At 40.1% G+C, this 23,718-nt stretch overlaps 1 protein-coding gene across 2 annotated transcripts in view; it reads right to left on the bottom strand.

Annotated features, from left to right (window-relative positions):
• The window catches only part of MTMR12 (myotubularin related protein 12), a gene marked incomplete at its 5' end in the record, with an annotated part of 33,159 nt that extends 9,815 nt beyond the window's left edge, over nucleotides 1-23,344 (bottom strand). The window contains 11 exons of one of the 2 annotated variants that reach the window (XM_082302205.1): nucleotides 1,133-1,257; nucleotides 3,385-3,491; nucleotides 6,425-6,500; nucleotides 7,632-7,755; nucleotides 10,193-10,286; nucleotides 10,912-11,042; nucleotides 12,231-12,303; nucleotides 13,429-13,458; nucleotides 14,089-14,228; nucleotides 15,347-15,401; nucleotides 23,189-23,314. In XM_082302205.1, the coding sequence (XP_082158331.1) occupies nucleotides 1,133-1,257; nucleotides 3,385-3,491; nucleotides 6,425-6,500; nucleotides 7,632-7,755; nucleotides 10,193-10,286; nucleotides 10,912-11,042; nucleotides 12,231-12,303; nucleotides 13,429-13,458; nucleotides 14,089-14,228; nucleotides 15,347-15,401; nucleotides 23,189-23,248 (1,015 nt within the window). Of the gene's footprint in view, nucleotides 1-1,132; nucleotides 1,258-3,384; nucleotides 3,492-6,424; nucleotides 6,501-7,631; nucleotides 7,756-10,192; nucleotides 10,287-10,911; nucleotides 11,043-12,230; nucleotides 12,304-13,428; nucleotides 13,459-14,088; nucleotides 14,229-15,346; nucleotides 15,402-23,188 lie in introns of both variants that reach the window. The other variant, XM_082302204.1, reaches the window with a different exon arrangement.
• Between the last annotated feature and the right edge of the window lie 374 nt (nucleotides 23,345-23,718).

Here is a 23,718-nt window from a genome sequence, read left to right as displayed (position 1 = left end):
AGAATCCCCTCCCTCCCCTGCTGCCCACGGGGCTCTGGATGCAGCCCAGGACACGTTTGGCTCTCTGGGCTGTGAGTGCCATGGTCAGGACAAGCTGCCTATACCGTATTAACTAGCCAGGACAGGACAAAAGTAATGGTTAATGTGTTCAGACTTTAAAAGATGGTAATAAGGTAGCAAATTTCTGTAAGATCTTATTACTTCTGCAAAAGGTTACCTGAACATTTTTCTCAGACTGCAAGTGCATAGTGCTATACTCAGTGAGGTACAGTCTACTATCAAACCTTATTTAAAAAGCTCCAAGAACAAAACACTTACTAGATTACAGTTTTAACACATTCTCCTTTCCATGAATACAAGACAATGAAGGATACAATTACATCATCAAAATACAAAGTATTTCCTGAGACAGGTTAAATGACTTAAATTCAAGCTTTGACCTTTTTCCTACAGAGGGTGAGTTACCAGAAACCACATAAAAAGATAAGTAACTATATTTAGCTCTTAAGATTCACTGTGGATTTGACAGTGTATTCTAGACAAAATCCTCGGTGTGAAACTCTAATATCTCATATTAAAAATGGAGTGGATCTTTTTTCATCTCAGGAGATGAGGTCGAAGTGTTTCATGACAGCAAAATAGTTGGAAAGTCTCAGAAGAAAGAAGTCTTTCTGAAAGCCTAGAGCATACTTTCACGTGGCTCCCATTTTATTGCTTTCTAAAGGACAGAATTTAAGTAGCTTCATGTTTTGAGATGTGACTAGTGGGTAACAACACCTAGTGCAAAAATTAATTAGCATTAATCTGCACTCTTGACAGAGCATAAAGGCTATTTAAAAGGTTGACCACAGACTGAAAAAGCTTCCTCACAAACTTCACTCCAGCTAGTGTGTTCCAACTAACAGTTAAGACTCCGCTCCCTTTAAAAGTAATTTTCAGATACTGTGACAGCTTAGCAAGCAATGGTTAAGTCAAAGAACTACAAACCTTCATTCAGACATAAGCAGAGTCTTCAGTTATGTATTTTAAAATCTGCTTTTAACCACTTTCAAAATCAAAACACCAATCTAGAAAATTACTGCACTCATGAGACACAGCACATCATCATGCTTTGCTTTAAAGTCTGACTTACCTATCAAAAACAGCTGTTTAAATCTTGTGTATGCAGTCTGGATATCTTGCAGAGATGGAAGGCTGCTTGACAAGTCATCCATCTTCAGGAGCTCATAGGGAGGTTTGCTAATTGTCTTACAGATTCTAAATCAAACCATCAAGAGATTAAAGCCTTCTGCTTCAAAAGTCAAATAATGCACCAACTATTATCACTGAAGACAAAATTAACAGGCACAGTTTGTGAAAGAGTTGTAATACCAGAAGATAGACACTCTAGAAAGCTAGTGGCCTCCATGCATTTTTAAGTACTGGCTGGAAGCTTGCCTACAGGCTTGTAACAAGATTTGAAGCTTTTAACCATTACACCAATAAAACTATATTTGTGCCTCAGTTATGAATATTGCAAGCAGTACTTGATTTTTACTACTGTTTTCTTCACTAGATACACCAAAATCACTTTACTAGGGGGCTGCTAGAGGTGTATCCAGAAAGAAGAGATGGATAGAAACACCCAAACCTCCCAGCAGAAGCTTACAATTTCTCTTGACTTTTGCCAACCAGACTCTGATACCTAGCTGCCAGGTCTTCTAATGAAACGCATGAGTAAAGGAAATTATCTGGATTCAAACAAGACAATATATCTTGCACTTCCCTTGTATCTACTATTTTTTTTCCCTTGTAGGAGAGTCAAAAATACCAGGCCAGATAACGCTTTGGTTTGGATCCAGCACATCTCCTCTCATTCAGGTTCCAGAGCTCAGATGAACATGAACTTGGTAACTACATCTGCTGTCACTCTGGCCTCTTACGGTCAAGACCTGGGAAAAATTGCTCTAGCTCATACTTCAAAAGTGAGGCCTTGTGGGCACTTTTCCAGGCAGGACAGAGTGCTTTGCTTCCTGCAGGCTGTAGCACAGAAACCTGCTTTAGGTGAGAACTACAGGGGTCCAGATCAGAAACACAGGTTACCAGACCTCCTGAAGATGCATCAGATCAGAGGTGAGGGAACGCAATCGTTGGCCAAATACAAATACTTCTTCCAAATGAAGCAGTAAAGAACTTGTGCTGGAAGATCAGACTCTGAACAGCTTTTTTAAAAAGATAAACTGCTAATTGTAAACATCTGCTCTGTGCCTGAGTTCAGACTATTACTATAATGGCACTTTAACACACCCTGATGGCCAATTCGTAGATACATTTCAGACTCCAGTCATTAAGCACCAGTACTGCACAGCAAAGAAAACCAGCAATACTGCCCCAAGTTCAAACAGCCACAGAGAAGGCATCAAAATATCAGAGGGTGACTTGTTACAGCTTACTGCTAGTTTTATTTACTTTCACATAATGAAATAGTATTAAAGACAGTTCTAAATCATGTAATCTTCCCCATTTCAGGGCAAAAATATTAGAGAATCTGCAGGAAAGGCCACAAGCTCTTCCTGTGCAAGTATAAGGAATTTTATAAACAAAAGCAGTTTTAAGAGCCCAGTCAAGCTGTTTTCTGTTAGTTCTGTGTGATTAAAAGGCTCTCCATCTATGAGGAGCAAGGAGCCCATGTTCAATGCACAGATTATACATATGAGTCTGATCTAACAGGCGTCCGCTGAGAGAGAAGTTCTGTCCAGGACACACAACAGGTTAAAAAAGCGCCAAAATTAAAGGGCAAAAAGTCATTGCCATAACATTCAGACAGCTGTGCTCCTTCCTTTAAGTTAAACTTGTAATTTTTCAAACTGCTGAACTAATTCAGCTTACTACCCCAACTGAAAAAGTGCAGTCTCCCTTCACATCTGAAAGCTGCAGTAGTGAACTGCTTAGGCTGTCTCAGACATTTTAGATCACCTTATCTCAAATTATTTAAGAACATGAACCTAGCTCTCAGAAGATGGCAGAGTCTTAAAAGCTCAGTTTGCAAATCCACATTTAGAGATGGAGTCTAGATTTCTCTTACTTGCTAAACAATTAAGCCCATTAAACCCTACAGGCTTTGCTGCTGCTTTACCTAAATAACACACCACAGTTTGTACAGATTCCTCAGACATATATCTGTATGTATTTCCACAGAAAAAGCCTTCAGTGAGGTTCCAGTCCTGCACAAGTGACCGGTGCCATTAGGTCAAGGGCTTAAACACATTCCACTACAGAAAACTACTTTCAGATACAGAACTGGTTTCCTGATGTGTGAAAGCTTAAAAGATATAGCATATATGGAAAAAGAGAAGCAAGGTCCATACCAAGCAAAGTGTTGTGGACAGAATAGCTATTACTGACCCATCCAAGAAGGCTTTTTGCGTTTGTGAAGTGCTGTCATCTTGTTCTTTGGGAAACGCAGACATTTTGAGGAGAGCAGCACCATTATGGCAAGACCAACACCAAATCTGCAGAAAGACATTTACCAGGTGAGAAAAATTAGTAAATTGTCCTATACAAGGTATTTGATTATGTGACTCAGTGATTTCAAAATTTCTCTGTGCTTTTGCTTCATTGAATTTTTAGTGTATTTAATAACACCATCAATAGAAGCAAACTCCTACACCTGAACCAAAATTACATGCCTGAGTACACTATGTTACCACTTGCAAGTTTTTACACAGGCACAGGGAAATATAAAATGTCAGATTATGTCAAAACATTACTTTCTCAACTTCCCTCACAGGTAAAAAAAAATTGATCAAAAAGTCTATGGCCAAATTATGTCGGCATATATGCCACAGCAAGACAAGTAACATATATATATATATATATATATATATATATATATATATATATATATATATATAATCCATCCCTTTCTCTACACAGATGGTAGGTTTTTCTTATAGTTCAGCCTTAAGATAACTCGCAATAGATGCGCTGATGTTTTTTCATGTGAACTATGCATAAAGAGTAATCTAGGCATATGAAATAAAGTGTTAAACACTCCACAGCTGAATCAGATTGCATGGTCACAGGTATTCCTTGTGCCAAATCAGTCCTCAAAGCTTCTTAGTTCCCTTTACACGTATTTTCTTCATTCATACCTACTCCTTGAAGCTCTCAAGATGATCTGCACACTTGCATTGAAACAGGGAGTAAGAATCATTTTCATCAGGAATACGACACAAACGAAATCAGGAAGTTGAAGTTCTGCTATCAATTTACAGTAACCATGAGGTGCACCTCAGAAGGATGCAGAAACCTCAAAATCATGAAGAGTGGAAAAAATTACTATACTGTCCTTTGACTGCCTTCTCAAACCAATTTAATGGTCCAGCTATCTTGACACTAGCTTCACAGAAACAGTTAGGAAATATTTAGAAGAGTTCTGCAAGGCCTATGAACAGTGGATAGCTACAGATGTGTCATCTATTTGGACATTCGTAAGGCCTTGAACATGATTACCCACAACATCCTTCTCTCAAACCTGGGGAGATACAGATTTGATGCATGGTCTGCTCAGGGATGAGGAACTGGTTAAATGGTCACATCCAGAGAGTAGTGGTCATGTCCCCATGTCCATATGGAGATCAGTGATGAGTCTCAGGGGTCTGTACTAGGACCAGGACTATTTAATACCTTCATCAACGACACAGTCTGAGATCAAGTGCACCCTCAGCAAATTTCCAGACAACACCAAGCTGTGAGGTGTGTTTGACACACCTGAAGGACAGGATGCCATCCAGAGGGACCTGAACAAGCTTGAGGAGTGGTCCATGGGAACATCATGAGGTTTAACAAGACCAAGTGCTGGTGCTGCACCTGGGTCAGGGCAATCCCCAGTATCAGCACAGGCTGGGCATGAACAGACCCAGAGCAGCCCTGCCCAGAAGGACTTGGGGGTGCTGTGGGTGAGAGGCTGGACATGCCCCAGCCATGGCACTCACAGCCCAGAGAGCCAAACATGTCCTGGGCTGCATCCAGAGCCCCGCGGGCAGCAGGGGAGGGAGGGGATTGTGCCCCTCTGCTCCGCTCTGCTGAGACCCACCTGGAGCACTGCATCCAGCTCTGGGGTCCCAGCACAGGAGGGACAGGGACCTGCTGGAGCCAGTCCAGAGGAGAGACACAAAGATGGTCATAAGACTGGAGCACCTGTCCTGTGAGGATATGCTGAAGAATTGGGGTTGTTCAGCCTGGAGAAGGCTTTGGGGAGACCTTTTTGTGGCATTTCATTACTTAAAGAGGGCCTAGAAAAAAGATGGGGAAAGACTTTTTAACAGGTCTTGCTGTGATATGACAAGGGGTAATGGTTTGAAACTAAAAGAGGGTAGGTTTAGAACTACATACGAGGAAGAAAGTTTTTACAAGGAAGGTGCTGGAAAACTGGATGGACCAGGTTGCCCAGAAAGGTGGTGGATGCCCCAGAAACATTCAAGGCCAGGTTGGAAAGAGCTCTGTGCAACCTGATCTAGGAGAAGATGCTTCTTTTCATTCCAGAAAGGGATTAGACTAGATTATGTTTAAAGGTCGAAACTATTCTACAATTCTGTGAATGCAAGATGGAATAAAAAAACCCCAAACATTTCTGTTTCTATGTAAGAACCAGTGTAATAGGTCTCTGACTCTCTGAGAAAAAGTGAGCCAAACTACTTTGACCTTTAGGCAGGACAACAGAGTACTATCTTCTCCATGGACCAATTAATTTAAAAGCATGAAATGAACATGATTTTCCTCGGCAAGTTTAATGGGCATACAGCAGCTAAGGTAAGACCTCACAAGTGAGATAACTTCGCTCCTTGTTTCCATCTCCTCTTATTGGTTCTTGAACTAAAAGGCAGAAAGCCAAACCCAGCTTGCTACAGGGTGCAAACCAGTATATTTAACTTCATTTTCTGTTGGATGGCTAGAACTAGTTTTTCAGTTGGGCTACTTGACTTTGCAAAAACACTGCCATCATCACAGCCACAGCACTTACCAGAACCCAAGCTAGGTAACTGGAGGTGTTCAGCTACACCTTACATGCACTGTCTTCACCTCAATATCCAAACAGCATTTCAAAGCCTACATATTGCCCCACCCAGATGCCACTCAGTACAGTCTCATGAAAAACAGGCTGTTGGACAGACAGGCTAGTAGTGTATGTAGGCTGCAGGACATTAGTAAATGGGAACTGTGAAATGTTACGTGTGTGTTATATATATGTTTTGCTACATATGACACTTTTCAGTGAAATACAGAAATCAAGCACTTCTCCTTCCAACATCTGTTTCCCTTCAATAGATGACCAGGTATACATGTAAGGTGTTAAAAACAAGATGCAGTAACATCTGCAATACTAACTGAAAGTCTGCCATCTCAGTAAGAGTCTTACCCTCAGCCATGCACATATACTTACAGGAATGCCTCTGCCTTCGTACTTCAAGATACTTTCTTCAGAAATGCATATGGGAACAACAAAATACAACGGCAGCCTAAGATGACAAAGAAGAGTTTCTTGGTCTCAAAAGTGAACAATTTCCAAGCTCCTTTTAATGATGGTGAGTGTTCTAGCTCAAATTCTAATTATATATTCACTCTGCTACAAGTCTACTAGATTATTATACTGTCATCAAAGCTGTCCCTTTATTTTCAGCTGAATAAGGCTTTTTCCCAACCTTGAGGTCTTAACTATCTTCATTGCAAAAATCCCCCTGCCTTTGCAAAGGTGCAACTAACTGTAACCTCTAAGACTGATTGCTAAGACCACCTTGGTTCTCTCATGCTTTGTTGTTTCAAAAGATACCCTTGCAGTATTAAATGACTAGTTCTGTTTCCATGCCTGTTAAGCAGTTCACATCCTAATTCAAGAATATCATTTAATACATCAAGGATTTCCAGCATCAGCCAACACTATTTATGTTCAAGGCCCAGAGAAGCAACAAAGATAAGTACTTAAACTCAGTTTGGGTCGCCCAAGACAGAGTTCTAGAATAAATAGTTGAGACTTTGCAATACTAGTTTCCACAGTCTGTGAAACCTTTCATGATTTGACTATGAAACAACAGTAGAAGTACACAAATCCTTGTATACATCCTAAAGGGCGCACCAATAAATGCTACTCAGCTAAACTGGTGGCCAAGCTCACCTAAATGTAGCTAACCTTCTCCTAAAGGCAACACAACTTAACTTCCACCAGCACATTTTGCAGATTTACTTTAAACCAGTTACTCTTTCCCCACCCAGCCCCTCCCCCAACTAAAACAGTGGAAAATCTCCAGTGCACATAACTTGAAATTTTATCAGAGTAAAGGTACAGGACTGAGAAAGTGTCATCCTAAAGAGTGTGACAGGAGTGTAGGTCCCAGACCTACATATTTTCTATTCTCCACTCCTAGACATAATCAAAGCTTGATTTGGCCAAGATCCTGAGTAGTTTAAACCTAATCTTAAAGTTAACCCTGCCTGAGCAGGATCAGCTCCTGAGATTACAAACCAAACTACTCCATAAATAAAAATAGAAACCAGATCCTAAAAAAAGTCCTAAACTACTTATAATCCCCAGCATCCAAGGTAGCACTGATTTTCACAAGTCCAAAGTTCACTATCAACAAGGGCAAGCTTACTTCTCAGAGACTCTGTAGCCTTCATTGGTGGTCACTGCTTTGTATTTCACATTCCCTTTGGTCCGCTCCAACTCATCACGCCAGTCCTGGAGTGTCTCAAACATCACAGTTTGGTTTTTCCCATCTGTCAGACATCAGTAATATTAAATTTGCAGACAATCAGGAACTCTAACACAAAAGCATTCCTAAGTAAACCTGTTAGTTGCCATTAAGGTAAGCAAGCAGAGCCTCTTCTGTACAGAAAGCCTTGAGTCAAAGATAAGATGCCTTTGTACACCACACTGCCTCTGTCTGTTTAACAACAGCAATATTCTCTCAAACACTGCTGTGACTAATAACTTCAGGAACAATTTCTCCTGCATTAATTAGTTCTTACAGAACTTCCATACAGCTGGGGCTGTCCTCACATCCAGCCTAAAATCCAGGATACTGTGCAGCAAATATAATTTTATACTAAAGCAGCTGACTGGTATCTAATACTGTAGTTTAAATGTAGAATTAACAATCATACCAAAAACCTTTCTACAGAAATTTCAGATACTGCATTTAAGGTTCATTCTTTTATGAATAGTTTTGCATTGACTAGAACATCTCAGGCACTCAGTAAGAGCAGAAAATTAATTACAGCAGTTCAGTCTCAATACTTTCAACTGAGAATCTTCTCTGTAATTCTACTTAGCTAACTCAGAGACAGTTAAGGCAGAGCTTGATTTAGCCTCAAATCTTGTATAATAACCATATAATTTATGGAGTAATGTCAATTGTTTTAAACACACATCCTAATTAAGTAACATTCTACAACATCAGCCAACACTGAAATACCAAACCGAACTATAATTTTCATGGAAGATACAATGGCAACTTGAAACTTTCCACTGTAAGAAGATAAGGTAGATGAAAAATTTACAGCTCAGAACAGAACGTTACTGATGAGCTCCTGGAGACAAGATTTTAGATGTATCAGACTGTAAGAGGCATAAAAAACAGTTTCTACAGTCTGCTTGGCTTATCCTGTAATACTTTTATGAAGAATGACACCTAGCCACTTACTATTGAAAACAGCTATTAAAATACGAAAGAATTGTGGGACAGCACTTTGGTGTTGCTTTAAAGAGTAGGCTTCTCCCACATTCGCTCAGTCTCTGCCTGGAAAAGCTTGCAGTCTTTCCATCGTTTGTAGCTGAAACAGAACACCAGTTACAGGTGAAGCCTGCAGGAACTACCTGAGCCAGCAAGGTGCCCTTGCAGCAAACAGACAATGCGCTCCTAGGCTGCGTTAGCAAAGCCATTGTGCACCAGCTGAATAAAGTCACCACTGTTCTCAGCTGGAGGGCTGTGCCCAGTGCTGGGCCCTCCTGTGAAGGCTCCTGGACCAGGCCCAGTGAAGGCCCAGTGTGATCATTAAAGGGTTCAAAGCACCTGATAGGAGAGACAGAGCTGGGATCATTCAACCTGCAGAAAAGAGGGCTCAGCAGGGGTCAATCTCCCCTGTGTGTATAAACACTGGGGCTGAAGCAGAGGGGGAGAGTACAGAAGATGGATCTAGACTCAGTGACTTGATGAGAGGCAGTTATGCACAAGCTGAACTACAGCAAATCCCACTTACACATAACAGCAACACTTTTCACTATGAGGAGGGTCAAACTGACTGTCCAGGAAGGCTGTGGAGTCTCAACACTTGGAGATGTTTAAAACCCAATGGGACATGACTAAGCTTGATGCAGTTAACCCTATTCTGAAGAGGGGCATATGGACAGTAACATGACTAGATAGTCTCCAGAGGTTTCTTCTAACCTCAGTGATCCTGGAATTCCTTGACATATTTTGGTGTTTAATACCTTGCATACATCAAAACCTCCCTCTGTAAAAGGAATAGGTGTTGGTGGTGCACTAAGGATCAGGTTCCTAGTTCAAAGCAGCACTACTATTTCAGCTAAAGTCTGAACTATGGAATGCTAGAAAGCGCACTGACAATTTTTTATCTTGAATTTTGCAGCTTAATGTGTTATTCAGCCAAGTTCGATCAAGTGGGAAGATTATGTAAGAAGTCAGATATAAGAGGAAGTCAGATGCCTTGCAAACCTGTGCTTTTTTTTGCAACTGCTGGGAAGAAGCATACTGCTTGCAAATAAGAGCAAAAAGGAAAACACTTTCTGATATGATGCCACTGCAAATGCAGTAATTTCAGGATTAAGAGCAGGAAGTCTGGTTCACAGCAGTAATACAGAAAAACCACATTGATAAAATAAGCGAAGTATCTTCTAGATGAACCACATGAAAAGCATTTGCACATTTTTGTCACAGTAAGTTTTTAGTCCAGGGATGCTACTCCTGCTTGGAAAATTTCTGTGCAACTTCCAGAAGGACACAGAAACCAACAGGAGACAATTTAGAGATTTTTAACAACATGCCTAACAATGTACAACAAAAGAATAATTTTTCTTTTGAGGCTACCTGCCAGCAGGACAGAGCCATAAGCCAAGCACACACTCAACAGACTCCCCGGACTGCTTAAAGAACTAACTATGCAACAAACAGATCAAAAATAGAAAAACATATACCTGCGGTGTTTGGAGCAGCTGATGCATAAGAGAACAGAAACAAACGTTTAAGCAGCTTAGGAGTCTGGCTATGATGAACTATACCACTGACGATCTAGAAAAGGACCAACAGTTAACACCCAAACACACACCAAGACTATCAGCATAAAAAAAAAAGAAGTCTTTTTTATTTACCAACCCCTCCATCCAGGTTTTGAACAAAACTGAGGGGTTCTATCCCCAACAACTGAAACCTGACTTTCAGGAAGGTTTCTCTGTTGTCTGCAAGACACTGTACCTACTTTGTCTAAGCAGTATTATATATGTTCGACCTCTGGAATTACTCTTATTTAAATACAGGTAGTTGACTCTTAGTTTGGAGTTCAGACTAACTTGTCAAAAAACTGAAGTTATCAGAAAGAAACACTATATTGAAGTCTAAAATACAATGAAATTACATGTGACAAATAAAACAACTTTACAGCTTGCCTGAGCTGGAGCTAATTTCCTATAGCACTCCCACTCTTTAAAGAGCCACTGCACCTCTCTTTTAACTGCTGTGCATAATGAAATGTTTAATGAAATCAGTCATTTACTTTCTGTCTCAGCTGGAAATGATCATAAAACACTTTCAAGTTTCAGGGATTTCTCAGAGTGAATTTCATCCTTCCCTCATCCCCACAACTAAACACCCAACACCAAGTTAAAAATAGAAAAGCAAATTAAGTTACTATACTTACTCTTTTCACTTCCTCTTCTTTTGTGTATCTCAGGCAGAAGTTAAATACTCTAAGGTCTTTACAGTATATAATTAACTTCTCTGGGTATTTTCTCAGCTGTCCTGTTAGAAGTTTCTTCTTCTCATCATAAACTGCAGAATTAAAAAGTTAAGTAAATATCAAAAAGGTGTATGTTGTATGTTGATAAAGCTGTCCCTGCTTGACTTTCCAGAATTCTCGAGAAACTAATTCAAGCCCAAGTTTTCTCAAGACAAAACAAGCATCCTACAACACAGGCTGGCAAGCTCTTGTGCTAATACACTCAAGCTTTTCTATTAAAACCCATCAAATTACTTCATACAAGCTAAAAGGCAAATCTGCAGCAAACCAGCTGCTCAGTAGTATATCTCTTCACATTCTGATTGCACAGTAAGGTAAAAGTTTCAAGATATATAAGGAACAATTTAGTAGTTTTACCCAAGGGGAAGTCCCCAGGCACCTGAGATCATTCTAAGTTCCTTAAAAATATTTTTTTTAATCACCATGAAGTCCCCAAGGCAAACCTCTGCTCACTTCTCTTTGAGGATGTACCATTTCACTACTTCAGATGCTGCCAGCTGGGCCACTGCATATGACACTAAACAATGTCTCATAACCAGCTTCACTGGTCTGCCCCAGTTCACTCCTTCACAAATCCACACCACCATTTATAAACATTCTGAATACTCATAACTTGTCCAAGAACAGGATTCTCAATAAAGCCTTCCCCTACTTAAGACTATCAGCCCCATTCTCATTTATCTTTTTAGCAATATTGGCACACCTCTAAGCCCCAATGCAAAGCACTCCTTGATTTACTTGACAATTAAAACCTCCTTTTCTATCTCTTTAATATGCTGAAGACATCATGAATCTCATAAAACAAAGTTCCCTTAGACAAACAAAAATAATTATTTGAGAATTTGGTACCTGTACTGCTATTGCTCAAATGAAGTGAATACATCCATATCTACCTAAATAGTTGACACATTGGAAGATCCTTGTCTACCAAATTTAGGGACTTTTCACAGTACATTTTCTGCTTTTAACAACTGCATTTTGAAGGAATTATTTTGTCTGTTCCAGCAGATAATTAATCCAATTAATTAAACCAAATAGATTAAAATAATTTGACAAGCTTGACAGATAAGACTGGGTTCTGATAAATTTCTTAGCTGTCATTTCATCATTAAATATAACTGCAGCTGCTTTTTCCAAATCTATTGGTTTTCTAAAAAGGATGTACTTGTACAAGGAACACCAGCACTCTAAGTCTCCCAAGGGGTAGAAAGCTGACTTACCTCCATATATTTGATCTACACATTGCAGAGTTATGTCATTTTCTCCTACAATCTTATTCTTAAATTGTGGCTCCTAGAAACATGAAAAAAAATTTTTTAAATGTCATGCTACAGTAGTACCTTCTGCCAAGTAAAGGCTTTCCATACAATGTTTTAATATCAGCATTACTTTTTCTTCTTACAAGCTGTGTAAGGCACAGAAGAACACTGAAGAACAGTTATTAAAATACAGACAGATGCAAATTACACACACAGTTTATAAACTGCAAGTATAGTTTTATTTACATTTCAGCCATGCTTGAAATGTAGATACAATTTTTACTTTTCAAATAGCTTCAAAGCATACGTTCTATTGAGAGTCATTTTTCTAACCAGAATCACTGCAGTAAACAGGAAATACAGTAACTTCATGTAATCCAAGCCCTTTTATGACAAGTTTCCTTGCTATGGGAACCTGGCAGGAAATACAAAGTCTCTTAAAAGAACAAGTATCCCAAGAACATTCCAACATTAAAGTCAGATTTATCACTGGGTAAAATGAAGACACACAAAGAACCCACTTACCTTATCTACCACATAACCAAACTTGAAGTGATTTGGAGCTCCATTCACTTCTACCATTCCATGAATTCCATTAAAAATGGCATTTGCGTGATGCCCACAACTAAACGCTATTATTTTCAAAATTATTACCAAAAGGCTAATGTACAGCAAATTATATTTTACTGTGAACGGAGTTAACCTTATTCAAGTTACTTCCAGGTCTGCAGTACTCTGAACGAAATGGCTAATACTGAATTTTTGTTAAAAGAAATATAGTTGATTTGGCATGTTATAAACACAAGGTTCAAAACCAGCAATGGAACAGAAATTAGCATGGTCATTAACAACCTTCCACAGATCACTTGAGATTTGTGTCAAAATTTTGATTCTGCAGCTTTTTCTTAAATAATTCCAGAAGGTCCAATAACCGGTACTTGGCTGCAGAAGCCTTAGTTTAATGCTTAAACTTTGTGAAATTTTACCCCACGAAATGTCTGACTACAAGCAACGTGTGCCAAATCATATTATTCTCCTTCTCCTTCACTGTCAAGATCACCTTGACCTTGGGAGCCACTAGACTCTCCTTTCACTTCTATTACCTAAATGGACTAAACTATTTCAACACTTAAGATTACCAAAAGCACTGTGGCATTACCATTCTCCTCTGACAGCTCAATTTGAGCACCTAAACCAAAGGAAAAAAAGACAGAAATAATTTTTAAGATTTGAGGAGTTTTTACCTTTTTCAGTGTTTGCAAGCTCAACAGCACTAGGTTTTTAAATCTTTATTCAGTAGACACCTGACTCTGAATTAAATAATTCAGAGCTTTACTGAGCCACACAATTTTTCAGAGCATTTCTGCTGAGTATTAGCTTACTCAGTCTTGTACAGCCTCAAATGATTCTGCAGCTGTAGCCCAAAGTCAAATCAGGCAGATGTTATCCACCATCAGAGCAACATTTGACATTCACACTTCCATAAATGCTACCAAGACAAAGAGTCAGAAATCAGCTTTAAACAAACTGTTAAGTCTTCAAAACAATGGATTCTTTTAACTTAACTTTCGCTAACTCAAAATATGAAGTTATAAACTATGTCTAACGTAAGTGTCCACACAAAAGCTTCCACTGTATTTGCTTAAAGTAGTCATTAGAGCTTGAGGAAGGATCAAGCAGATGCAGACTGATCTAAGTAAGTCTGCACTCATTAGGAAATTTTATACATTTATGTTCATTCTGCATCTTTATCTAAGGGAAGGATACAATTATTTATTCAGAGCCTGGTTAGTCATAATTAGAAGACTTGTTTTCTTACATTATCATCTGAAGCAGAATCATCATCAAGGAAAGAAATCTTGAAGTTTGTGCACACAAGTTTCCCATAAGTGCCACGATTTGATCCATCCTCTTGTATATACTTGTACACAGTGCTGGCTTCACAAAGCAGCAGTTCACCTGCAGAGAAAAAGCACTTGCAACATTAAGTGACATTTACAGTTGAATTATTTCAATTGTTATCTCAAACTCAGCAATAACTTCCTGGCAGTTTCTCAGAACCGTATGCCTAAAGATATTTCATCACTGTTACACAAAACCACCAAGAGGCAGCTCCTGGAATCAGCATACTGAGAGCCTTCCAGGTTACTAACATTATTCCAGAAGGCCTGAACTGCAGATGTTTGGGAGCTCTGTAACCAGAGGTATCTGTGTCATGGCTTACTCCAAATGCAGGAGGAGAGCAATCATTTGAGTGTATACTCAAAAAAACCCCCCAAACCCAGAAAGAGTACTTTATGTAGTCAATAAACAAGTTGAAAATTATTCCAATCTTCCTTACTGTTAAACTCTAAGAATGCTGAAATATTTGAATTAATTATTTCAAGTTCATCATAGTTACTTTTTCATAGCTTTGACTATTTTACAGGTCCCAGGGCTATTTTGAAGTCTCAAACACAAGTCTGCATAAATAACAGTCAATTAAGTTCAAGTGTCAGAATTCACAGGAACTGAACTTCAAATTTAAGAAAGTAAAGTTTTAATAGACTCTTGGTCCTTCCTAAAAAGTGTAGGGAACCAAACAGAAGAATACTGGTTTATTGTAAACTTTTACCTGTATTTTGTCTTTCCTTATCTTGGAAAATATCTTTTAAAAAGAAATAATTGTAAATTATAACAGAAAATATTAACAGTAAATGAAACATCGGAAGGCCCAAGTAGAGGCAAAGCCACTAGAAGGTAAATTTCCTCTAGTTCTTGTCTTCAGTTCCAAACAAATAAAACCCATCCAACTTTAACTTCTAAGAAACAGGGCAAACTCAAGCATAGACAGTTCTCCACATGCAGCTCACTTGAGGACATGGTGCTCTATAAAAAATTAGTTTTTATAGAATTTTCAACATCCCATGCAGATACAGATGTTTAAAACATTTCAACCTGCATGGGTTGTTAAACCAAACCCTGTATTTTACTACCTGTGATACTCATATCACATGAGTGATTGCTGCTGACAAGGAAATATTTAAGTATTAATCACTAATTTTTATTACTTACATCTAGTAATACACCATGGTTACCTGGTAATAAGCGAGGATTTACTTCCTTTTCTATGGGTTCCTTTATGTGTATTTCCTAAAGAGAGAAAAAGTAATTATTACTTTGCAAAGATCCTTCAACACATGCTGTAAAGAACTACACCCTCTTTAATTCCTCCCATTCTGGCAAAATAAAATTAAGGAAAAAAGCCTCCTAAACTAAAGGAGTATATCTTTGCAATGCGATCTTTCCACTTAATGTCAGAAGTCTATTTGCTAAATAATTAAGTGTTTTGACATCCACAGTGTCAGTTACATGCATTTGTGAACACACAAAAAAATGCACTATTTGTGTAAGTAACAGACAGTAATAAAACATTACCAATACTTTTTAAGTTCTCTCAGCACACCTAAATGGATAAGCACAAACTTAGTATTACAACACCATCTCCCAGGTCATTCATAAGCTTTTCCATGTATGATTTGCTATTTTTCTAATGTACCCTTCAGTTTTTCAAGTTTCATCCATGACTCCCTGTTTCTGATTTTCTTACACACATTATTTCAACCAAAATACAAAAGTTATTTAAACAGCACTAATGGGACTACATGGAAAGGCATTTCAGGATCTTGGAGCTAAGAGGTAAAATCTAGTGACAGGATATCCTTCAGTTTGGACCCAAATTGCACAAAACAAACAAATTCTCAGTGTCACTTATTCTAGCCTTTAGGCACTGACAGTTGGGCTAAAATTTCCAGCCAAAAGACAAACTAGAGGACATGCTACACCCTTCCTGCTCAGCCAGTTCAGAACTTCCTCCTCCAAGACCTAATCACTTTACTTGCACTGGAGTCTTTCTGGAAAATCATTAGTTAACTGGAAACCCCCCTGGGGGCATAGCAGTAAGCAAGCTAATTTTAGTTTGTCATCAGCATCCAGAGTCAGATACCGCAATTCAAGGCAAGCAATCAAAAGAAGATATAAGCAATAATAATTTTGCCGGATTAAATACAGAGAAACAAAAGCCCCTGAGAGTACAAAAATAAACAGCCTCTGCCATTCATATAAACACTTGCTCTCCACACTCAGAAGACCTAGAAGCGAGTTTGAAGGCTGCACAGCAAAGCTAAAACCACCAGGAAACCACCTCCTGATAACAGCAGAGATGCTCAAGATAGGCTGAAAAGAGAAAAAGGTTATAAAATGAGAGTGGCAGCAGTGTAAAGAAAGAAATCCGTAACGACAGCTGACAGCTAATAGAGAAAACAAACCCCAGTCTTCTGTGTTTTTCTTCTAAATGTGGATGTTGTAGAAGTAAATTTTAATCAAAGTTTAGGCTAGTCAGCTAAAAAAGTTAGCTAAAAATGTTACTATGGCTTAAGCTGAATACTTCTGCATTCAGAGGAGAAATAAATACACCTTTTCTTCCCCCAGTGTTGTCTCCTCACCACTGGTAGCTCTAAGCTAAGCTTTGGGTTTACAAGTGCCTTTAACAGCTCTGCCTTATACAATCACTCTTTGTATCCAACTACATGCAACACTGCTCAGAAAACTGCATGCCAACAATCACTTCCACAGAACAGTAAAGCAGTTATACCAGCCAGGTGCTTTTTCAGTACCTTTTACTTTGGGAGATGCAATAAAGAATGTTATAACTTCTGTTCCTGCATACACACTGCTCATACTCATTGCCATGAGTACCAGATTATGCTACTGTTGGCAGGTAAGAACTGAGGGGAAAAAAAAAATTTGACCCCAAAGAAGTTCTTTGAGCTTAGACCCATCTGTTAAAATGCAGTTAAGCTTTTATAACAAGTTTTGAAGGCAAATAATGTTGAACAAGTGGTTTGGGGTTTGGTTACAAATTAAAATTGGTTATATTCTGAAAGGAGTTAGAAGTTTAATCAAATTGCATCACAGCAGATTAGAGACCACAAACACTGAGATCACCTTGTAAAATCCAGTTTCACTTCATTGACAAAAGCCCACAGACATTGAAGTGCTTATTACAGGCACAATTCCTATAACATTCAATAAATTGCAGGAGTTAAGCCTCCAGAAGAGTTCTATTTGAAAGTCAACATTTACATTCCCATAATAAATTCATAAACATATTAAAGGTGGCTTTGATACATATTTGCTAGAGATATCTAGACTTCAGGCCATTAGCTCTACTGAAGAACCCATGCTGCTGCACTCATTTTCCTAGTGAGGGTATTAAAACACATCAGATTTCACTACTGTCAGATTTTGTATTTACCCTTTTCAGCAAGAAGGTAAAGATCTGTAAGAATTAACTCACCATTAGTCAGTTCAAGTTGTGTAGGAACACATATAAGTGGATCAGCTGCCATCTCCACTCTGTTTCGCCTTTATTTTTATAATGAATCTAAGTTTTGGGGCAACACAGATCTTACCACTAGCTGAAGAGCCTGCTGACTGTTCAATTCATGCTGCTCAACACCCCTTTAATCAGTCACACGTTCACAGTCACCCACCCACTCCTTTATCCCTGGTTTGTCTCACTACACGGTGAGGTAATTTGGTTTGTAAAATCAGCTGGGAAGTATGTACTTGTCCTACATTTGGCTTTGTTGTTAGTGCCTATTGTTAGCAGAACTGGCTCATCAACAGGTCAGATGAGCACAGAAACAAAAGAAAGGGAAGCAGCAGAAGTAAGACTGCCTCTTTACGCAAGCTACTAAGTACATTTGGACCTCAGGAATCTTCACCCTCTGACCATTTGTTGAAAGTAAGCATGCAAGTACTTTCCATATGTGACCACTGAAAGCCATGCAAACCTCTAGACAGACAGCTCTTCATCTGTAGCTCCCCTGTCCTGAATGCCCCAAGCAGCATTTTGTCATTTCTTACTCTAGACAGAACCTGGGAAACCCCACTACCAGCCACTGCTAAAAGCAGTCACCCATAGGACACCATGCAAATGAGGAAAATTAACTTTGTTTCTGTAATTTCTGAGGCAAAGACCTCAACTTTGCTGAAGGTTTTAGAAACTTCTTTTCTAAGAGATGCTTCTAACCTGTGCACTTACCTTGTGCTACATTCCTTCTTCCAGGCTCTCAAACCGTGGTAGGAAATACGGCAACACCCTTTAATTATCAATTTTAATAGTACAGAGTACCAAAGCATGCCAAAACTTCATGCTGCCATGCCACACCAAACTAATTCATAATACATCCTCCTTCTTGCCAACAGAAAATCAACTGTTTTTCTTAAGGAAAGTTTTCTTCTTGTTTTTTACCCAAATATAAATAAGGAACAACTGCACGGTTTGCAATACCCAGGGACTATGCTCAGCTCTCCCCCCCAAAAAATTTATTTAAAGGGGTTAAAATACTTTCCCCGAGTCTGTCTGGGGAGACAGGTCTTCCCCAAGTGCTGAAGGCATGAATGAGGCAGCTAAGTTTAGGGCAACAAGGTCAGGTAGCAGCTATGCCATATCAACAGCGTCCTAACAGAGCAGGAAAGGAATCCCAAATGACTCCTGCTCTTCGTACTACAGGCTCACCACAACTGAGAGCAATTCCTCTCACTCCACAGGGAGGTAAACAGCTGTGCACAGGAAATATGTAAAGAGAAAAACATTCACTGCATGCCAGAATCCAGATCTTGATAGAGAATCTGTTTGTTTTTTTTAATCATTATTGACATACATACATGCATACATGTGCTGACTGATACTGATTTTGCTTATCACCCCCAGCAGAGACACCATGCATACAGTCTGCTGTTGCAAATTGTAAACTCTGAACCCCCCTTACCCCACAGTAATGCTTCCACTGATCCATAGCTGGACATTTGTGCTAGAGGTAATTGTGACAATGAAAAGCAAGTATGTTTACTTTTAGTAAAAATACTGAGAAAGCATGTTTGAAGGATTTAAATAATGAAGGAACAAGTTATCACTTCCAGGGTATCAAGGGTACTGGTTGAAACAGTTGACAAAAAAGCTGACAGCAAATAGCAGTGCTGCAAGAATACAAAGTACTTTAATGCTTTTATATAGTTTTCCACAAGTAAGCTCTGCACAGGGAAGCTCTACATCCTGGTGACATTTGCTCTGAGCATCTGTTTTTTTCATATTTACTTCACTGAAAGACTAAAAGAGGGGTGAGATTAAGCTAAATGTATACTTTAAAAAGTTATCGGTTGTAAAAGACAAACTGTGTACCGAAATACTTGCAAATTAGTTGTGGTGCTCCAAAAAGTGAATACAGTGCTCCTGAATAAAATAAACTTTTGTGGAACAGTTCCACTGGAATTTCACGCAAAACAGGAAACACCCGTGCAAAAGCTGAGTAGCTACTTTGCATCCAGAAACAAACTACATTACATGCCTATTATCTTCTGAAGGACTCCTCGGTGGTCAAACAAGCCTAATCATTGTATGCCATACAATCCAGAGCATATACTTACTACACTTTAATAACATTGCTGAGAATAATCTGTAACTGCTTGTTTTCCTTCCTTTCACAGCTCCATTATCCAGAAGTCTATTAGATCACAGCACATATTTTCCACGTCCGTTTCATCTCTTATCCTTTCCTCTTTCCTTACATTGTCCTGTCCATCTCCTCTGACACCAACGCCTGGCTTCCCTCATGCCAGCCCAGCTGTCCACTTCACTAACTCCTGTTCATTATTCCACCCTTCAACTCCACCATTCCAATTGTGTAGGAGAGAGGTACTTTTTAAAGACTGATCATACAGAACACACAATATTGTACCCAGATTTACAAGCAAAAATTATTCATGGTGGTTATGAGCTAACAACAGTGCAGGATCTGAGAGACAAAGCACACAAGGTACAAAAGTTACCCTCAGCAATCTGTGGTGTACCCCAGATTTCAGGGACAAGCAGCATGAAGCAGAATGACCTCTTCTATAGTTTAAAGGCTAACACAGGAAATAACATCTCATAAGAATTAATATGAAGGATTTAGCTTTACAGAACGAATGCAAAAATACCAACTTCAAGCTTGAAATCAAATTTAAAATCTAATTTTTTTATGTGAATTAAGGTTTTTAGGAAAATATGATGTAGCTTGTTTGTCCTGTAAATAATTTCAGTTTTCAAAACAGTTAGAAATCATGAAGTAATTCACTGGTTCTTGTTTCACTGTCTCCCCAGACACAGATCCTACGTCTGTGATCTGAAATGTCAAAACATTGACTTTATACCCCAGTATTCACCCCACTTCCTGCACGGTAGCCAAGTCTGTCCTGAGGGGAAGCATGTCATTAATATCAACATCCTACGGTCTCACTCCAAACAGACCATTGATTGATCTGCAGTTCCATACAGCAGAGCATAACTAGGTTATATTTAGTCAGATGTTAAAAACGCTGCTTTTCCAGACATTCTGGGGTTTCACAGCAGAAATTACTTCTGTTCCTTTAATAAACAGCATTTTCTTTTCACTCCTTACTTCCATCTGGTCATATATTAACACAGATAGAGTTCCTGTTTCTTTTCATATTCAAATAAGTGCACACAGCAGCTTAAAGCTGACTTGATTTTATTTTTCAGTACATTGCCTACTGCGTGCCTCAGGTATCTGAAGATGGACTAAACAAGGTGGGGAGAAACGAAACCTCAGCTCTGCCTGTTAATTTCCCTATTCTAGGGCTCCCCTAACCTAGAAGCAGCAGTTTAAGGTCTTAAAATAACTTCCCAAGCAAACCAAGACAAGACCACAGAAGCTGGAGGCTGCAAGCAAGGCACGATACAACGTGACACTACTCTATTGCTCTGTACTGCATAGTGGCTGACTGGAAATCTTGCTTCAGGCTGAAAGTACAAAGAGATTCAAGGCAAGGCTCTGCAAATTCATGGAGAAGTCCACCATTAACTCCAATCCAACACAGCTGAAATCTCAAGCTCATCAAGTCCCTGAACTGCTGTTTCCCACCTTCCAACAGAGCCTGCCAGAGGAAGCATCACACCTGTTGCCAATACTTCTTCTCCAAACACCTGGAAATTAAAATGCCTTGATGAACGTTCCCAGCTAACCAAACTATGTTCCACATAAAAGGAATTAGGAATTTCCACTGTTTTCATCAGTCTAGTTCTACTTTTGAAACTCAGCTACATGAAAATTAACCTGTACAGGAAACCTGTGTTCAGGAAGTTGTTTTTCTTGGGTGCACACACTTCTGTGAGAGAGGCTCACTTCTCCTTACTTTAAGATATTTAATTAACATGCTTTTTCTAGATACCAAAATAGCCTTACAGGTTTCATCATATATCTAAAATTTTAATCTTCATAAAAGCCACAGAAGTCTTCAGTTTCCTGAGTAACCATTAGGGCAGTTACAGACTGTCAACAGCAGAGTCAAACTTGCTTTACTTGCTAATCACATTAGACCTCAGTTTCACTGTGTCTTTGAAGGTGCAAAAGAGACACCCATTCTGTGGCAGAAGTCATGTCTATAACACGAAGTTTCTGCTGCAACACTGTACGACATTCCTAAATTTAAGTGAAATATGGAGAGGCTTAAAAGCAGCAAGGATACTTAAAAGAGTTAAGGACTGCAATGTCTAGTGAATCAGGATATTTCACAAACAGCCTCATCTTCCAGTGTTAGATACCTTTGTTACTCTTCCTGCAGCCATCAGGATCATATTTCAAGTGTTAAATCACTGCACTTAAATTCAAGTTAAAGTACTCTTTATCATTTGGTATCTTGCTGCACTATGTATATATTTACTTGTACTCTTTCCCACCAGCCATTTTTTCTAGCAAGCATTAGTCATATACCACACTCTTTTAAATGGTGAAATGTCTTCCAGCAACTCCAACAAGTGAAGTGTTACTTTCACAAAATTCAGTTCCTTGTGTATTTGTATAAGGTACTTTCCAAAGGTGAAAAAGTGACCTCAGACAGGGACACATTTGCTGACTCCAGAAATATTTGTAGCTATCACTTCCAGCTGTTTTCACTTGGAAATATAAGAAAGAGATAAAACTTTAAAAGTAAACTGATGAACTACACGCCACCAGGGCTATCAAAAACTAAGGACGCAAGTTTTAAATACCACAGCTGATTTTGGCTATAACAACCCTGACTGTTCTTTCAGATATAGTGAGAAATAAAAACAGCAGATTCACCAAGGTCCTATCAGTGACAGACTCCAAATTAACTAACAAGACTGACAAAAATCTCTTCCTGAAGAAGCTCTCAAGAGAATTAACGATTAAGAAGAATCAGTTTGACACAAAGAACTAGAAGAGGAAAAAAACCCCAACACTTATGGCCCATATTCATGAAATGTTTTTCCTAGAAAACACTTGTTTACCAGGAATACGAATGATGGAGTACAGAACAATACTGACCTAATACCATGTGCTAACAAGATGACCTCAGTAAACTGAGCCTAAGGTCACTTTGATCAAACCGTCAACATAAGTTTCGATAAATAAGTGAAAGGACAACAGGCAGAACAATACGAAAGATACACACAGAAAGATACACACTGCCAAGAATTCAACATCGAGCTGTTAAGGAAGGATATCCAGGGCTTTCCAGCGGCGGAACTGATAGCAAGGAGCTCACAGAACAGAACGTGAAGTGATGCTGCTCAGGGACAATAAGAACAACAGGTTCGCAAAGTCCCACCTTACGGGCCGAACAGCCGCAGCCCGGCATCTGGCCACCGCTTACAGAAACAACTCCGCTGACCAGCCAGCTCTATTTTTTAAGCTCTTTTCCTGCTCGGGGCAGCCCAGGCAGGCTGAGCCCCGCAGTGCCCGGCGGCACCCCTGGCCCGGCCCCGCTCCGCTCCCACCGCCCCGCGCAGCTCTCCCCGAGCCCCGGCCGGGTGCCCGCGGCTGCCCTGCCCCGCCCGCCCGGCCCCGCACCTCCGGGCTGATGTAGGACACGAAGGACGGCTTGGCCGCCCTGGCCCCGCCGCCCAACATGGCCCCGGCCGGCGGCGGCGCTTCCCAGCGCTCGTCCCAAGCGGGGAGGCAGCGGAAGGAGCGATCCCGCGGCAGCGCGGCGACGCCGAGCCGCATCACGGAGCCGGCGCCGCCCATGCCCGCCCCCGGCCCCAGACCCGGCCCCAGCTCCGGCCCCGCGCGGCGCCGGCCATTTCTGCGGCACCGCCTCCCCGCTGCGCCCGCCCTCACGGGGCACGGCCCGTGTCAGTCACCGGCCCGGGGCGCTCCTGGGCGCGGGGGTGGCCCCGGCTGCCGGGCGTGCCCGCCTCGCCCCGCTCTGCTGTCGGCCTGCGGGTGCGGCTCGAGCCCAGGGTTCCCGCGCTCGCCTTTTTAATTTCGGTACGTTTTTGCGGGGCTGCATGGGCCGCCAGCTCCTGGCCTGTGCCTTCATCCAGTCGTCACTTTCATAGAGTTAAAAAAAATCACAGAAGGCTTCGGGCTGTGAAGGA

This window comes from Coloeus monedula, assembly GCF_965178545.1.
Source record: "Coloeus monedula genome assembly, chromosome: Z".
Lineage (NCBI taxonomy): Eukaryota > Metazoa > Chordata > Aves > Passeriformes > Corvidae > Coloeus > Coloeus monedula.
This window is presented reverse-complemented; position numbering and strand designations above follow the sequence as displayed.